Raw genomic sequence first — 15,745 nt, forward strand, 5'->3', positions numbered from 1 at the left:
CAAGTGATAAGGATAATTAAGAAATCTAATTTAAAATATCAAATAGTGTGTTAGTATGTTATGTTTAGAAAACTAAAGAAAACCATGTTCAAATAGGAAGTGGGCATTCGTCTTTCCTTGATGGCAAATGATTGATGTCTAGATAGATCCAATAAGTCAAGTGCTTTCCTAATATGGAAAAGCTTATCGCTAACTTTTCCTTGGCTCTAGTCTTAGAACCCAATCACATGCTATTTCAGGGGAACAAAGATGAGATTTTACCTTACATGTAGAGGGGTAGAGTTCAATTCCCCCTCATCTCTCACTCACTGTGAACCAAGTGTAGCACTTGACTTGCTCTTGGTCTCAATGGATTAGATAGTGATCATCTTAATTGAGCACTAGACCATTGTTAGAGATGGTTAGGTCATTTTGAGGTCAACCCTTGTGGGCTAAGGCTAAGAGCTCACTATGAGAGGTAGCACCCAATAGAGCAAAGTCTGATTATTCATGTGGAGTACATATAGTGGTAGTTGGGATAGACCCAGAATGAGTACCAAGTATGTTACATGCCACTACCATAGATTGGGCTCTTCCTAATTGGGCAAAAGTACTCGCTTTGCCGACATGGACTTTGAGAAAGGATATGATAGAATCTCTAGTTAAGTCATTATACTCACCCTAGAGGCTATGGGATTTAGGAGAGATTTCTCAAGGATGATGATAACTCTTTTTTCAAATGCTACGACTCGTGTTTGTATTGATGAAGTGCTATTGAGACCCTTCACTATTAAACGGTTAGTGAGGGCAAGGGTGCCTAATTGCACCTCTACTTTTTGAAATAGTGACATATTCATTTTTCAAGAGAATAGACTAGTTAATTCAAAGGGGATCCTTTCATGGGCTTACCATGCCAAGAGGTGGACAGTTTGGAGGCCAATCCTTTGCCAATGATAACTTTAATATAGTAGTTGTTGATCTAGACTATTGTACAAGCTTATGGAAACATTTCAACTATTTTCAGAGGTCTTAGACTCTCTTGCCAACAAGTCCAAGACAAAGCTACTATACCTTGGATATGACAATCCTCCAGATTGGCTCCCTAAACATAAGATGAGGGTGATAAAGAAGGGAGAGGTCTTTAGGTATCTTGGGTGTCCCCTAGGATTGGGAGTATCCAACCACAAGCTAAAGGTCAGCTTGGATGATGGACGAGGTGGTCTTCAAGATGCAAAGATGGAAGGTTGAAGCCATCCCCATGGAGGGTAAACCAATTGCACTAAACTCTATGCTCTTTGTGGCAAGCATATTTGCCTTTAGTAAATCAACTTGGAATGAAATGGAGAGAGCAATGAGAAATTTCCTTTAGGAAAGGATTGGGGGGGGAGCAAGGTTGGCACTCCATATCTTGGGATGTATTGATCATGGATAAAAAGGAAGGTAGGTTGGGGTTGGAGCCTCTCAAGAATAAGGCTGACAGGATGCTACTCAAACAAGTGATGCTACTCAAACAAGTGGGGAGACTCAATTTGGACCAACTATGGGCTTGGATTTGTAGAAGCATCATTGTCAATAGCTTGATTCAAGGAGGGATTTATCCCAACCTAAATTGGGAGGATGTGATCATAAGCAAGGCTGCTAGAGTTAGAGTCAAAGCCTTTGAAGTTATTAGTAGGCTTGTCAAAGTATGGAAGACATGGTTAGGCAATGCAGAGTGGGCTCTTGACAAGGAAGGAAGAGGCGTTTCTTCCCTAACACTTTCAAATTGGCTATGTGATAAGGCCTTTGAGGATGGCTTTGCACTGGTGCATGCCAAAACCAAGAGTATCCAAGAAGATACATGTGAAAGGAATCCACAAATGGAGTGACCTATGGCATGAGGGACAACCAAGGCCATTGAGCATAGAGGAAGTTGCTTGAAGGTGGCAACTAGATGACCAAGAGATTGAGTGGCTAAGGGAGGTGATGTCAAGGAAGAAGGACACATGGCTATGACCTCACATACTAAAAATGAGGTTCTACTATGCAAAGCTTACATATTGAAATTGGCAAAGTTTTGGCCTTCTATAAAAAGAGGGCTGATTACCAGTGCTGCCAATGCAAAGGATATTGATTAAAGTTATGGACTACTAGAAAAGGAAATTCGCAAAAACAAGACTGAGAGCATGCTAAAGAAGATTAAGGAGAGTTTGGAGGTTGACATTGTCAAATAGGTTGAACATGGTATTATGGAAAGTGCTTGCCAACAAGTACTCGACAAGGGAAATATTGCACAAAAGCATGAAGATTTCCCATCTATGTCTTGTTTGTCAACGGGAAGAGGAGACAATATGCCACATGGTTTGGGAGTTTAGAAAAGCTAAAAAAACTTGGAAGAAGCTAGAGAACTAGATCAAAGTCATTGGATTCCATGATAGGTTCATGCTCCAAAGTATCCTTTTTGGGTCAAACCCTTGGCTTAATGAGGGCTCTCTAAAGATATGCAATGTTAGTATTATTTAGGTCCTTGTGCAAGCATAGGATTTCTATGTTTTTGGGAGAAAGGATTTTGTATTCAAGGCGATTTATAAGGCCTTGAAAAAAGTTTAGCTATGCTAAGGAGCACCGCCAGCTTGACTGATGTAAATATTCATACTAGTAATACAATCACATTTTATTATTAAAAGAAAAACATTTCAACATGTATGCATACTTATTGAAGTATGCATAGATTGAACCATGTCTATATGCATGTGTACTTTCATGGACATTTAACACACCACATTTAAACCCTCAATTTAGAGCTTTAAAAAATCTACCTAAAAGTTCAAATATTCTTTCTATACTAAATAGTTCACTTAAAATTAGACAAAGGAAGAGTCTCATTAGAACGAACCTTTGTTCTCAATGGATATTTGCATCATGAATTCGACCTTTAATCACACTACTTAAACTCTAAACCCTCAATTTACAACTTTTAAAAATCTATCTGAAAGTTCAAATATAATTTTTGTAGGAAATAGTTTAATCAATATTAAATAAAGGAAGATCTCATTAGAATGAAACTTTGTTCTCAATGGATATTTGCATCATGAAAATTGATCTTCAAACTCCTCCATATTCTGTTTGACCACTTGAATGTTTGAGGGCTTAAGGATATCCCAATATTTCATAAATTATTAAAACCCATGCAACCATACTAATAATTGGTCTTAAAACTTCAATGGTATACTAACTAAATAGTTCTTAAATGGAAACCACATAATATGTGCATATAATGCAATATAAAAATTGTGCATATGCAAACATGTATGCATCATATTCACACACACAAGTTCTCTCTCTCTCTCTCTCTCTCTCTCTCTCTCTCTCTCTCTCTCTCTCTCTCTCTCTCTCTCTCTCTCTCTCTCTCTCTCTCTCTCTGTGTGCATGCGTGTGGGTGCGTGCGTGTGCATTGAACCTTCTGTAGCTTATGGGGCCATCTATAATATTGGTACATTTTATATTAGCACTTATTCCCACCTTTCAACAACACACTTCATGTGGGTACATTTTGTATGCAAGCTTAAGCTTTATCTTTGATTTCCATTATATATTTAGATTTTATACACACACAAATTTCTTAGTAATTATTAGCCATATTGATGTATATTCTTAGAGTATAAAAGTCTTATATGCTTTTGAAAATTAGGGAGAGAAGGGGGGTGGGGGTGGGGGGAGGGGGTTTGCACATCCACTCTAGACAGACACCTTGAGATCCACACTTGCATAGAGTAAACATGTAGCTCTTCCACCCATATATCTTTTATTGGACCAAAATAGTTATTTTGTCTTGATTGTAATTGGTTTCAGCCTCTGATGTGCATATGAAACATTCTCAAGCTATTTTGTGTTGTATTGTTGTAGCACATAGCATATATGATTCCATTTCTTTCCTAGTTCCAAGTTTACATTTTAGTCATTTATAGTTTTGGTTATTTTGATTTACTTTCTCAAAATATCCATTGTATGATGCTTGGAATATGTGAAGCAATATGTTCCTGTTCATGTGTTCTATTGTTGTTATGTGTGGTAGGGAGTACAGTGTCGAGTAATGTTGCCATATTTTGTAAGGGTGTAAAGTCCAATATCGAGGCTTCAATTGAAGCTTCATCACCCATGCACATACAAATGAGGGCACATCTTATCATTGATAACAATGCTTGAAAAATAAAGTTATTCGGAGACTAAATGATATTAATATTTTGTTTTTCATTGGTTCCATGTGTGGACTAAAATGAACTTTCAACCTTTTTTCTATTCTCTTGCAAACAGAGAAAATAATTTGAGATGGTGGCGTGTTGTTTATATATTACAGGAAGTAAGTTTAGGGTTTGGGATATAGTTGACTGGGCGAGTGTTTAGAGAGAAGGATTTGGGATATAATTGACAAAGTCAAAGTTAGGTGTGCGAGGCCATGTGGCTTAACTTGGACCTAAAAAAAAAAGAACTTAGTACTGTTCACGACATGATGAAGCATCCTTAAAAATGGTAATACTTCATGTATTGGAGCAAGTTAATATTGTGTGGCTTCAAATGATAGGTTACAATCTATTCTCTCATAGAGAGAGAGATGAGTTTCTCTCCTTTTTCATGACTCTCTCTCTCTCTCTCTCTCTCATATGTGCCAACTCTATGAGAGAATGGTTCACCTCTTCATGTACATGTGTGGGGATCTACCGCTTCGAAGTGGCTAAGTCTCTTGTCCAAGTCCATTTTAGGAGGGGCTAAACAGCATCGCTTTACAAGCACTCCTAATGACTTGCGCAGGTCCTAGGCTCTAGCTACTTGGTTCATTAATACGCTAGAGGAATCATTGAGGAAGAGGAAAATCGTGCCAATGTGGAATACGATAACAATTACGATGACTGCAGAATAGAATAATAATGCTAGTGTCATCTTCTTCAACTCAACTACCCCATCCTTCAATAATCATCATCATCATCATCATTATCAGCACCATCGTCCTATCTCCTTAGAGTCGGTGCGAGTGGCCAGCGAATGAGAGAGAGAGAGAGAGCTCCTGTCTTTACTTTGCCCTCCGTTCAGTCCTCTGATAACAGCCAGTGTCATCAGCTACTCTTTCGAGCACTCTACAGTGATTTAGGGTATGGTTTAAGGCTGGATTCTGCTACAAGAGCAGCGTTGCAGCCATGGTGTAGATTGCGCATGGAAATGGTGTAGATTACTTCCTCCCGGTACAGGTTTTTGCTGGTATGTTTTTCTGCTTTTGCAGTCAAACGTTAGCAGAGAGATAGCTGCCTATTTGGCTTAATTTTGCATTTTGTGCTTTTGTGTGTGTAGAGAGAGAGAGAGAGAGAGAGAGAGAGAGAGAGAGAGAGAGAGAGAGCGAGCGGTGTCCATTCTGCTTTTGTAGGGGAGACGGAAGGAAAAAAGCTTGGCTATTCATTTGCGGAATGGAACGCAGTTCTTCGGCAACCACAAGCACAGGATCTGACCGTTCGCATCAGCAGGTTTTTCCAGCAAGTTCGTTCCCTGCTCTTCATCACCGTCCCCCATCTTTGTGGTATCCCGTACTTCCATGTCCGCCACCTGCCTTGTATGCTTGCCTCAGATTGGTGGACAACCCAGAAGGTGGGGAATGAGCGCAGGAGGGACTGTCTGGTATAAATCAATGTGCCCTTGATGTTAAGGATACTTCGAACGCATTTATGCGCTTGAATGGGATTCTGTTTGCATTGCTGTACTACAGTGACAGCATGGATATATTCTGTCTCCAGTCTTGGAAAGTCAAACATCATGTGTCCAGCCAGTTTGGATCAAGTGTGTACAGTGTGGTTGAGATGCATATGTGTTCTAAGCATGGATGACACTCGCACATGTTCTGCAAATTTGTGAAAAATGAGAGGGCCAGTACTTCACAAAGATATGGATCGTCATCAAGTGATGTTAGAGAAAGCAGAGAACATGAATGAAACCCTTCATGGACAAGGAGGCAGCAATTGTGACAAAGGAAAGTTTGGTCACAGAACAGGATCTCCACATGACAGCATGTCTGCTTCTCAAAATTCTTCATTATCTGGATTTGTTGCATCCAGACCTATGGTGAATTGGATCCAACAGTATTATCAAACTCTTCCAAGAGGTTACAATTCTTCTGGTTCTGTTGATTTTCGGGACTCAATGGCTCGGCACTTTCCTTTTGTGACGCTGAATGCAGGTTCTTTAGTACTAGACAGTGCCAGGAGTGAGCTGGTAAATGCTGCTAAAATGACTCCTAAGGAAATTCTTGAGGCCAAAGCACTAGCAGCATCCAAGAATCACAGTGAAGCTGAGCGGAGGCGTCGTGAGCGCATCAATACTCATCTTGCTACCTTAAGGAATATTCTTCCCAGTTCTATTAAGGTTTATGTATTGCCTAACCTCCTGTTAGTTTAATCTCTCTCTTCATGCTGCTATCTATTGTGTGGTTTGACCATTTGAGAATATAGTTACCTGAAATGGCACTTCAGCAGCCAAATGCAAACTTCAAGATGGAAGTGCTTTGAAAACTCTGAAGTGCATTTCAGGATCATTCTTTTTTCCTTTGGAGGGGGAGGGAGGGGAAATGGTGGTTTGTTGTTTAGGGAGATGGGATGGGCTTTCATTTCTACTCTATGATGTTCCCATTTTAAAAAAAAAAGTTTTTAGCTTTGTTGTTTAGGGTGAGGGGGGAATGTGAGGCACCTTGAATTCTACCCAATTGGGTTCCCATATTTATATGATAGCCATGTGGCTTGCTTTCTCAGCTGTTATTTCTAGCATTTGGTTTCTACTTTTTATTGCATACGTTTGCAGCTTGTTTCTCTCCATTAGAACTATTCTTAGTGAGAGAGAATGCATAGAGTCTCTAAAAGATCTGTGTAACTATAGAGCTTGTAGTAACTCTTGACTCTTGATGGTAGCTTCTAGCTACTTGATAGTGAGTGTAATCTACATGTTTGGCAATTCAAACATCTAATTATGTAACGCTAAATAGTAGTTTATATTATAAATATATATACATATATCTAAACACTAGCATAAGTTTTCGGTTTCCTTTGAATGAAGGCCAACACTCCTTTTCACATCTCCCTTTGAATGGGAGCCAACGCTTTGTTTCATATCTCCCTTGTTTTGAACCGTTTGGCAATGATGTTTGAGAAGCTTATAGTTCTTAATGCTTTGTAGGTTGACATAGATATAATGTTGTAGATCTTGGAAAGCTATATGCTTCCTATCCGTGAATGGTAGGTTATCAAAAAGTTGTGCATATATCTTTCTATGGAGAGACATTGATATCCTCTTGATTTATTGTGGGGCTTACTTGATTAGGATGAACTTAGTGTACTTGAATCGGTAGCCTATGCGAGAATGCGCATAAGTAGGAGTAAGGATATGAGAAGTGATGATCAGGCAATGGAATCAAATACCATAAGACAAAGATTACTAGAACCACATAAGAGTGAACCTCATTGCTTTCAATAGTCTCGTGAGGCTCTACGAATCGTGTGAACATTATATATCACTATGAGGGAGAGTTTCTATACATAATGCATAAAGCAAAATTCTAACCTTAGTTACTAGTGGGAGTCCAATACATGAATAGGGCAGTTCATGAATAGGTCAAGTGCAAGATTGACACAGCTTACAAGCCATAAATGAGCCACACATTTACATGAGCTATTTATTGCTAACACCCTCTCTCAAATCATGGGCGAGTTTGTACAATATATTGTGCAATCGATGAAGTGATAGAAGCTACCACTAGAAGATCCACTAAATGTTCACCATTTTATACTATAGTAGCAATGAGAAGACCATCAACATCATAGTATATACATCACCCATAGATACACGATGGATACTTAAGCATTGTTGGCCATGTCAAATGTGCTTTGGAGAAAGCACCAAAGTCTATGTCGACTATACATCATCCTTAACATTGAAGAGTAGAAATAAAAGAAATTTTTTTATAATTTTACTTCCAAGTTTGTAAGACAACTTGGATTTTATAGCATCACGAGGGCGTGAAATTTTATTGCTTTGCTTAGATTTGATTAAAAGTTCATGAAATGTGCTAATGTGACTTGCATGTATGAGGTGTAAGTTAATTATTTCGTAGTGTGGGACCCAAGACCTTATGTTAGTTGGTAGCAAATGCAAAAGTTGTAATGAGTTATGTTTGAAGGTACCTAGTGGTACTTGGTTTCAGGCTTTGGTCTAGACCAATTTATTGGCTACTGATGTTAGTGGTAACATTAGAGACTAGGTATTAATTAATTAAATAATATTAGTCTAAGAGCTAGTAATTGCTTAGGAATACTTGGAAGACAAATTGACCTAATCAATTTAATTATTGGTTGGTAGAATGATTTTTTTGGACATTAGAATAATTATTTAATTAATTTTTAAAATTAATATTTAAAAATTAATTTAATAATTTAAATAATGGTGAAAAATAAGATTAGAAGGTCGCCACTTGGCAAAACTTACCCATGTAAGTTGGAAAGACGTTTTTGGGGACTGGTGGAAGTCTATTCTAGCCATTGTGAGAGAGGAGGTTGTTAGAGAGTAAGGAGATGTTGATTTGATTTGTAGCCACTAGGGATGAGTCCTACAGTTTGGAGTTCTCTAGATGTAGGTGACAACAGCCCAAGGTTCTTCTGGTATAGGTGACAACATATTGGAGGGGGCAACAACCTTTTTGGTGTTTCTAATCGTAGATGAGCTTCCATGGTTGTTTGACCAAGGTAGTAGCAAATTTTCAGTCTTTTTTGTGATGAAACTGTGAAATTTCTCTCTACAACATTCTTTCTCATTCTACAACTATCTGTAGTAGCAAATTTTCAGTCTTTTTTGTGATGAAACTGTGAAATTTCTCTCTACAACATTCTTTCTCATTCTACAACTATCTCTTAAGTTATCTCAACAAAATCCAACCATTTAAGTTATCAAAGGTGGAGATATTGGAAAATCTTTACTGTAAATCCTAATTTACAGCAATAATTAGGGTTTGGCAATCACCTCGGGATGTGTGTGCAAAGTTGAGGGTTTAGAATGTTGGTCAGAGAAGAACAAATGCCAATGTAGAGGAGACTTTCATCTTTGTCAATGTAGACAATATCAATGAAGTCCACCACTCACAAAAAGTCAGACCTGGCTAGATAACGCCAAAGGAGATGTAGCTACCCCTTTGTGCCATGAAAGCCACAATGACAGACTAAGGAGTAAAGGGTTGATGTAGCAACCATTTGTTCACTGATAGCACAAACCTAGTCATGCGACTAAGGAACCTTGTGACTCTTTGTAAATCGACCATCATCTTTGATTTGTCTACATAATCACCACCCAGAAAACATGACACTAACTTATCGGTGAATTAGATCCGGAGAGTAGACACCGAGGAACCTCGATGACCAAAAGTTACCGGAAGGTGCCATCCTTTGGGTAAGCCTCTAGAAGCACTAGAGACATGGATTGGGTCTGTGAAGCTAGGAACATGGTCCAAGTGTAAGGCGAAGAGCTTGCAATTGAAGAGTATCATATCCCAAGCATTCTCTCAGCTCAAAGAGTAAGCGTCAAAGAAATAATGTTAGGCCATGGTGAGAGAAACACAAGCCCATTAGATAGAGATGCCATAATAGAAACGGTGATATGCAAGAAGGTAGAGGAGAAAGAGTAGAGGATACCTAGAGTTGCTGGAGTCACTGAATATTCACTACACAGGAACAAGCTTAAAACAGTTCAAACAGTTATAAAGCATGTGAACAACAGCCAATTAGTTAGATCAGTCTATTCACACAGTCAACAGCGAAAACCCAGGTACCTGGGAAGATAACAGCAGGAGAGAGATCAGGTTACTGCACAATCAGTTCAGAAGGGTATAAGCCAGTTAGTCAAATTGTCAAAACAGCACAGCAGCCACTGGAAACACGGATGTTTAGTCAAAACACAGGTACCTGATGAGGCAAACACAGACAAAGATCAATAACCAGAGTGCTGGACACATATGAAACAGGCGTCAGAGAAGGGAGACAGCCCATGTACCTGGAACGGCCAGGCCATGTCTCTGGAACAGTGGGGTATGCGGGGCACAAAATGCAGGGTTCCAGTGAACCAGATAGGCAGGACAGAGCCTTGAACAGCAATGAAAAGGCCTGCAACAGCAGCACCTGAGTAGAGTAGAGTAGAGTAGTTTGTCCTGATGCTAGAGGGCTGGCACCATGCAAGAGGGCAGGAGCTCAGCCTCCAGTGCGAGGAACAGGGCATGGCAGAGCAGAAAACAGCACCTCCAAGTCTTAAAACGGCCTATGGGTGAAGGCCTGGACTCATTACTGTGAGGTTGTGGATTCGAGTTCTTTGGCGACATGCACACACTTCTGCAATGCTGTTTCTGCTATACGTAGCTCTTGCCATGACTCCTTCAGTAGATGCTGCGCTTGTGGGCCGATTTGATTTGTTCTTGGTGATCATAGGAACTTAGGTCTTTCCGGTGTCTCTTTGAAAGTGTGACGATTGAGGGTGGTTTAATGCAAGTGGAGCTGTTAGACCAGCAGTAATGGAAGACTTCACAGTTTTGAATTGTAGTTGCTTCGCCTGTTTAGCTGTTTTCAGACCAGGATCATTATTACTTTCAAGTGTCTTTCTGTTAGTGAAGTCAACATTATCAATTGCTAACATTGGAATACAAATCTTGCTCTCTTTCTGGTTGGCAGACTGACAAAGCATCATTGCTAGCAGAAGTGATAAGTCAGGTCAGACATCTGAAAAGGCAAGTATCAGAGATCTATGATTGTGGTTCTATGCCAACAGATCATGACGAGCTTAAAATAGAGAAGGATCCAGCATCCGCAGGAGGAAGAGTCTTATTCCGAGCAGTTCTGTGCTGTGATGACCGGCCCAGTCTTATTAGTGACCTCAAAAAGACACTCGACTCCCTTGGACTTCGAACGTTGAAAGCTGAAATCTCAACTCTAGGAGGCCGGATAAAAAATATTTTTGTAGTGACATCAAGAGACATCAAAGAACAAGATGAAGGTATGTCAATGAAGCGTATGCAAGAATCTCTAAGGCTGGTTATGGAGAAGCCTAGGGATGGAGAGGTGTCACCACGGAACTCTAGCAAAAGACAAAGGCTTGCCACCATTTGAGATTTTAACTCAATATTGCACATCAAAGAACAAGATGAAGGTATGTCAGTGAAGCATATGCAAAGAGGCTCTAAGGCTGGTTATGGAGAAGCCTAGGGATGGAGAGGTGTCACCACGGAACACCATTTCAGATTAACTCAATATTGTATCTATTGTCCAAATATACAAATTGATAGACAGTGTTGTATGGTTATTTTGTCTGTCATAGTTTTGAGGTTCTCATGCTGTACTTGCTTTACTTAGGGTCTTGAAAGTTGACACACATCTCATGATGTATATTATGAAGAGATTGATACTTACAAGTGCCTTGCTAGGCTTGATGTAATGATTGTGTTTAACTTCTCTTTTAGTTGTTTTTGATATCAGCATTGAGGGAGCATGATGTGTTTGTCTTGCTTTTCGAGCACAGTGATAAGCTCGTTGCATTAATCAATGAAATGAATTTGGCTATATACTTATTTGCCATTGGAATCAGCCCACTTTCAACTGAGAACATGTACAATTTGGTTGTCTCTAGAGTTTTTGTGGAACAGAAGCTGACTATTATCTGGATATTTTTGGAGCCCAGAATATACAAAAGTCTTTTGAATATTGACTTATGTGGATTACTGGCTGTGCATGGTCTAGTTTACCTGTCATGTCAACTGCTTGCTTATGTAACTGAAGCAATAATCTCAAGCAAAAGCAGTAGCGGTGCACAGATTTTCCAATGGGATAATAGAACTCTGGCATAGAGCCTGTCGATGTCTATTCTGACTACTTTGCTTGTATGATAGAAGTAAGAATCTGAAGCAAAAGCAGTACTGATACACAGTTTTCCCAATGGAGTGCGAATAGGTGCTTTGTAAAGCCTCTGGCATAGAGCTTGAGGATTTTGATTCTGCTCTACTTGCTTATGGAACTGAAGCAAGAACCTGAATCATGAACAACCCTGGTGCACAGTTTTCCAATGGGATAACTCGGCCGTGAGTATATGCATTATAAAACCTCTGGCATAAAGCTTGGAGGGTTTTTATTCTTATCTACAAAAGACATATATGCCAAGGAGATACAAAGTATGAACTGTGTAGAAAATGTATTGCTTGATTGTGGCTGTATTTGTTCAAGGCTGCTTAGGACTTGCCCGGCTCCTCCTCTACTTGCACTCCAATCCTCTGCAGTGCTAGTAGCTTTGGAAGAGTCATCCAAGATCTAAGAGGTTCTCCATTGCCATATGCTTTGTCTTCTTCATCTTCCCCTTGGGTGATGGAGATGGATACTCTAAAGTGATGGATGTAGGTCTATTAGTGCAAATTGAGATGATTTTCGTTTCCTCTTCTGATTCATCCTTGGACATCTGAATGGGCGCTAGTAGTTTTGGTTATAGTGGTCATGACTTAGTGTGAATGCACAAAGGGCACTTATGCGTTACGGTAGCGGAGTCTTGTTTATAGGACTTGAGGCCCTATTGTATATGCTTGTTTGTGTGATTACCACTCTTGGACTCTTGGCTTGTTGGCCCATGCATCCTTACAATGAGAGTGTGGGTTGGTGGTATGGGATGTCGACCCTTGGGATGTGGTCATGACTCGAGGTGTTACTAGGATCCAGGCTTGTGGTATGAGACACCAACCCTTGGAATGTGGTTATGACTCTAGGTGTTGCTAGCTTCAAGTTTGAGCCCATTTAGCTCTATGGTTGGGAGGTGAGTATGATGTCTAGTCTCCCTTATATTTGTGGTTATGGCTTGTGTCATGTCTTGTGTGCAAGTTGGATTCTAAGAGGACGTCTCATTGGTATCAGAGCGTCAACTTGCGATTGGGCGTGAGATATGATGATATGCATAAAACTATTTTTGCTCACGGAATCGTGATGGTTCGCATCTAATATTTACACTTTTATGGTATGAGACACTAACCCTTGGAATGTGGTTATGACTCCAGGTGTTGCTAGCTTCAAGTTTGAGCCCATTTAGCTTTATGGTTGGGAGGTGAGTATGATGTCTAGTCTCCCTTATATTTGTGGTTATGGCTTGCGTCATGTCTTGTGTGCAAGTTGGATTCTAAGAGGATGTCTCATTGGTATCAGAGCGTCAACCTGCAATTGGGCATGAGATATGATGATATGCATAAAACTACTTTTGCTCGCGGAATCGTGATGATTTGCATCTAATATTTACACTTCTATCTCGTTTAGGGTGGTATGGGACATTGTTAGCAGGAAGGGTGTGTATAGGGGTACTGGTGGCGGGTGGTGGGTATATTTCTTGTTTGGTGCTTGTGCTTCACTTTTTTATTAGGGTAATTTGTGGGTATGGAAGTTTTCAATTGTATTGATAAGAGTGCTAGAGAGGTTGTCACTTGAGGCTATGGTAGACTATCCTTTGTAATTTAAAATCTCGACTTGCAAATGCATCAAGATTTTGTTTTGTCAATTAACTCAACATTTGTCGTTAAAATTATTATTAATTTTAATGTTAATGTGATTAAATGCCATTGATTTTTAACATTTAATGTTTATATTAAGGTTATAGTTGATTTTACATTAATATTAGTGTAAATATTCGTTTTGTTGTTGGCCTTAAAAACAATAGGAAAGTTCATATGTCGAGGAGAGACAAAGGAGGAATGAGATGTGAATTTTAATGTTAATGTGATATTAAATGCAATTGATTTTAACATTTAATGTTTATATTAAGGTTATTCTTGATTTTACATTAACATTAGTATAAATATTTGTTTTGTTGTTGGCCTTAAGAACAATAGGAAAGTTCATATATCGAGGAGAGAAAGGAGGAATGAGATGATGTCACGCACGCACGTGCACAGTTTGTGGTTGAACAATCGCAGCTAGGGTGACAATTATGGAGTAGGTTGTCATAGACCAGTTTTTTGGGGGGATAGGGAGGGAGAGGGGGAGTGAGTGTGTGGGCAACCACGTGAGTAGTCGTGGAAGAAGTGGGGGTCAATGTGTTGATACATGTAGTCTTCCTCATGTGTTAATAGATGTGATCTTCATGTCAATTGGGGGACTGTGTCACGACAAGTTAAGTGTTTAAAAAAATTTCATTTGTGTACCACGTGTGATCCATTTACAAAAAGTATTAGTTCACAGCCTTGTCTTGATCGGTTTCATATTTTTTAATCTTATTTTGAAGTTTTAGTTAAAACCTTTAATTTGACTAAAGCAAGCTGCCTAAGCACCTCCTACAAAAAAAAAGACAATTGAACATATTTGCATTTAATGCACTGTTTATAGTCTTGTCTTCATCTACATTTGCCTCTCTAGCAAATACATTCACGATTTATGTTTCCTCTCAATCCTCTTATCTTCTCTTAGTTTGCTTCTCTATTATCATCATGGCTTCTCATGGAGTTTCTCCTTTTGATACTTCCGCTCCTACTAAACCTCAACATAGGGTACATGTTTGGCTTTCTTGAACACATACACGAGTAGCATTCTAAATGCTTTTTTCCATTAAATTTGATGGAGATTCGTCACTACTGGCAATTCTCCAAGCTCAAATCAAGGACATGCGATAGTAGTTAGTCGAGATGTGCACTCCCTATTTTCCTTTGTGCTCATAGCCATGAGAAAGTTGCCTCTTCAATTCTAGCTTGATCCCTATAAAGAGAGAAGGAATTTGATGACATGAACATCGATTCATTGCTGGCCAAATAGATATGTATTAGTTCGATGATAGTGTATCAGACATAAACAAATAATGTTAGAAGGGAAGGCGTATGCTTGGTGGGTGAGGCTATGTCTCAAGCCAAAAACATGGGCATATTTTCAATTCGTTTTTTGGAAACGTTTTGTAATTGATGATTGTATTGAAAATTTGTGCAAATTCTTTGAGTTCAACATAGGGAAGAAGTTGGATGTATATTCAAAGAATTTAAAGACCTACATAGAACAAAAGCCTTGGATGATCCTCAGGTGTTGCTACACATGAGATATCTTTTTGGGTTGTCACACCTGACTACTAGATTGAGGTGCTCCGCAATCCCTTAGATTCATTGGATGACATCTACAGTTATGCAAACAATTTTGATAATATTTTGGTTATTGTGAGTAGGGACAATCAATTAATGAGTAGTTCTCATTGAGTTGCCTCCACCTTTAAGCCAAATAAACCTTCTACCATGGCAACAATTTATCAGCTTTTGGAGTTGCATAAGAGAAATACTATACTTGCAAAGTCACTTGTAGCGAGGATCGCTCGAAGGATTATTGCCTTGCTTGCCATCAGATAGCCCAGTTGCGCAATGATAGAGAGTGTCCCTAGAATTAGAAGGCAAAGTCTAATTCAAAGACTTCAATAAACACTATTGAAGCTTTAGGTATTTTTTCTGAATTTTTATTGGAAGATTGTTTTGTTAATCCAAGTAGTCACAATGGTTGCTCCATTAATTAAACTATATTGGCATGCATGATCTTTTAAGGGTCATTGAGGATATTAATGGCTAAGAAGTTATAGTTTTATTTGATAATGGCTCTACTCAATTTTCTTTCTTCTTGGTTGGTGTAGAAAAACCCTATGGACATTGACTATGAAAATCATGTATTCCCTTTCAAACTTTATGGTCATTATCATGTGATTGAGGGTCATTTCAAATGCGGTATGGACATGATCA

The 15,745-nt window shown here is 39.1% G+C and overlaps 1 protein-coding gene across 1 annotated transcript; it reads left to right on the forward strand.

Annotated features, from left to right (window-relative positions):
- The first annotated feature begins 4,845 nt into the window (after window positions 1-4,845).
- On the forward strand, window positions 4,846-11,489 carry LOC148038541 (transcription factor bHLH30-like). Its single transcript, XM_087673262.1, has 3 exons — window positions 4,846-5,211; window positions 5,375-6,363; window positions 10,695-11,489. The coding sequence occupies exons 2-3, from the start codon at window positions 5,860-5,862 to the stop codon at window positions 11,127-11,129; spliced, it is 939 nt and encodes a 312-aa protein (XP_087529388.1). The 5' UTR covers window positions 4,846-5,211; window positions 5,375-5,859; the 3' UTR covers window positions 11,130-11,489.
- The last annotated feature ends 4,256 nt before the right edge of the window (window positions 11,490-15,745 follow it).

This window comes from Lygodium microphyllum, chromosome 3, assembly GCF_053477565.2.
Source record: "Lygodium microphyllum isolate KBCC chromosome 3, Lygodium_microphyllum_v1.1.10, whole genome shotgun sequence".
NCBI classification, from domain to species: Eukaryota; Viridiplantae; Streptophyta; class Polypodiopsida; order Schizaeales; family Lygodiaceae; genus Lygodium; species Lygodium microphyllum.

What these genes read in the sequence shown, in the direction of transcription:
- LOC148038541 (XM_087673262.1), top strand. Translation starts at nt 5,860, where the DNA reads ATGAGAGGGCCAGTACTTCACAAAGATATGGATCGTCATCAAGTGATG. An exon ending in TTCTTCCCAGTTCTATTAAG is followed by an intron (nt 6,364 to 10,694) that starts GTTTATGTATTG and finishes TCTGGTTGGCAG; the next exon opens with ACTGACAAAGCATCATTGCT.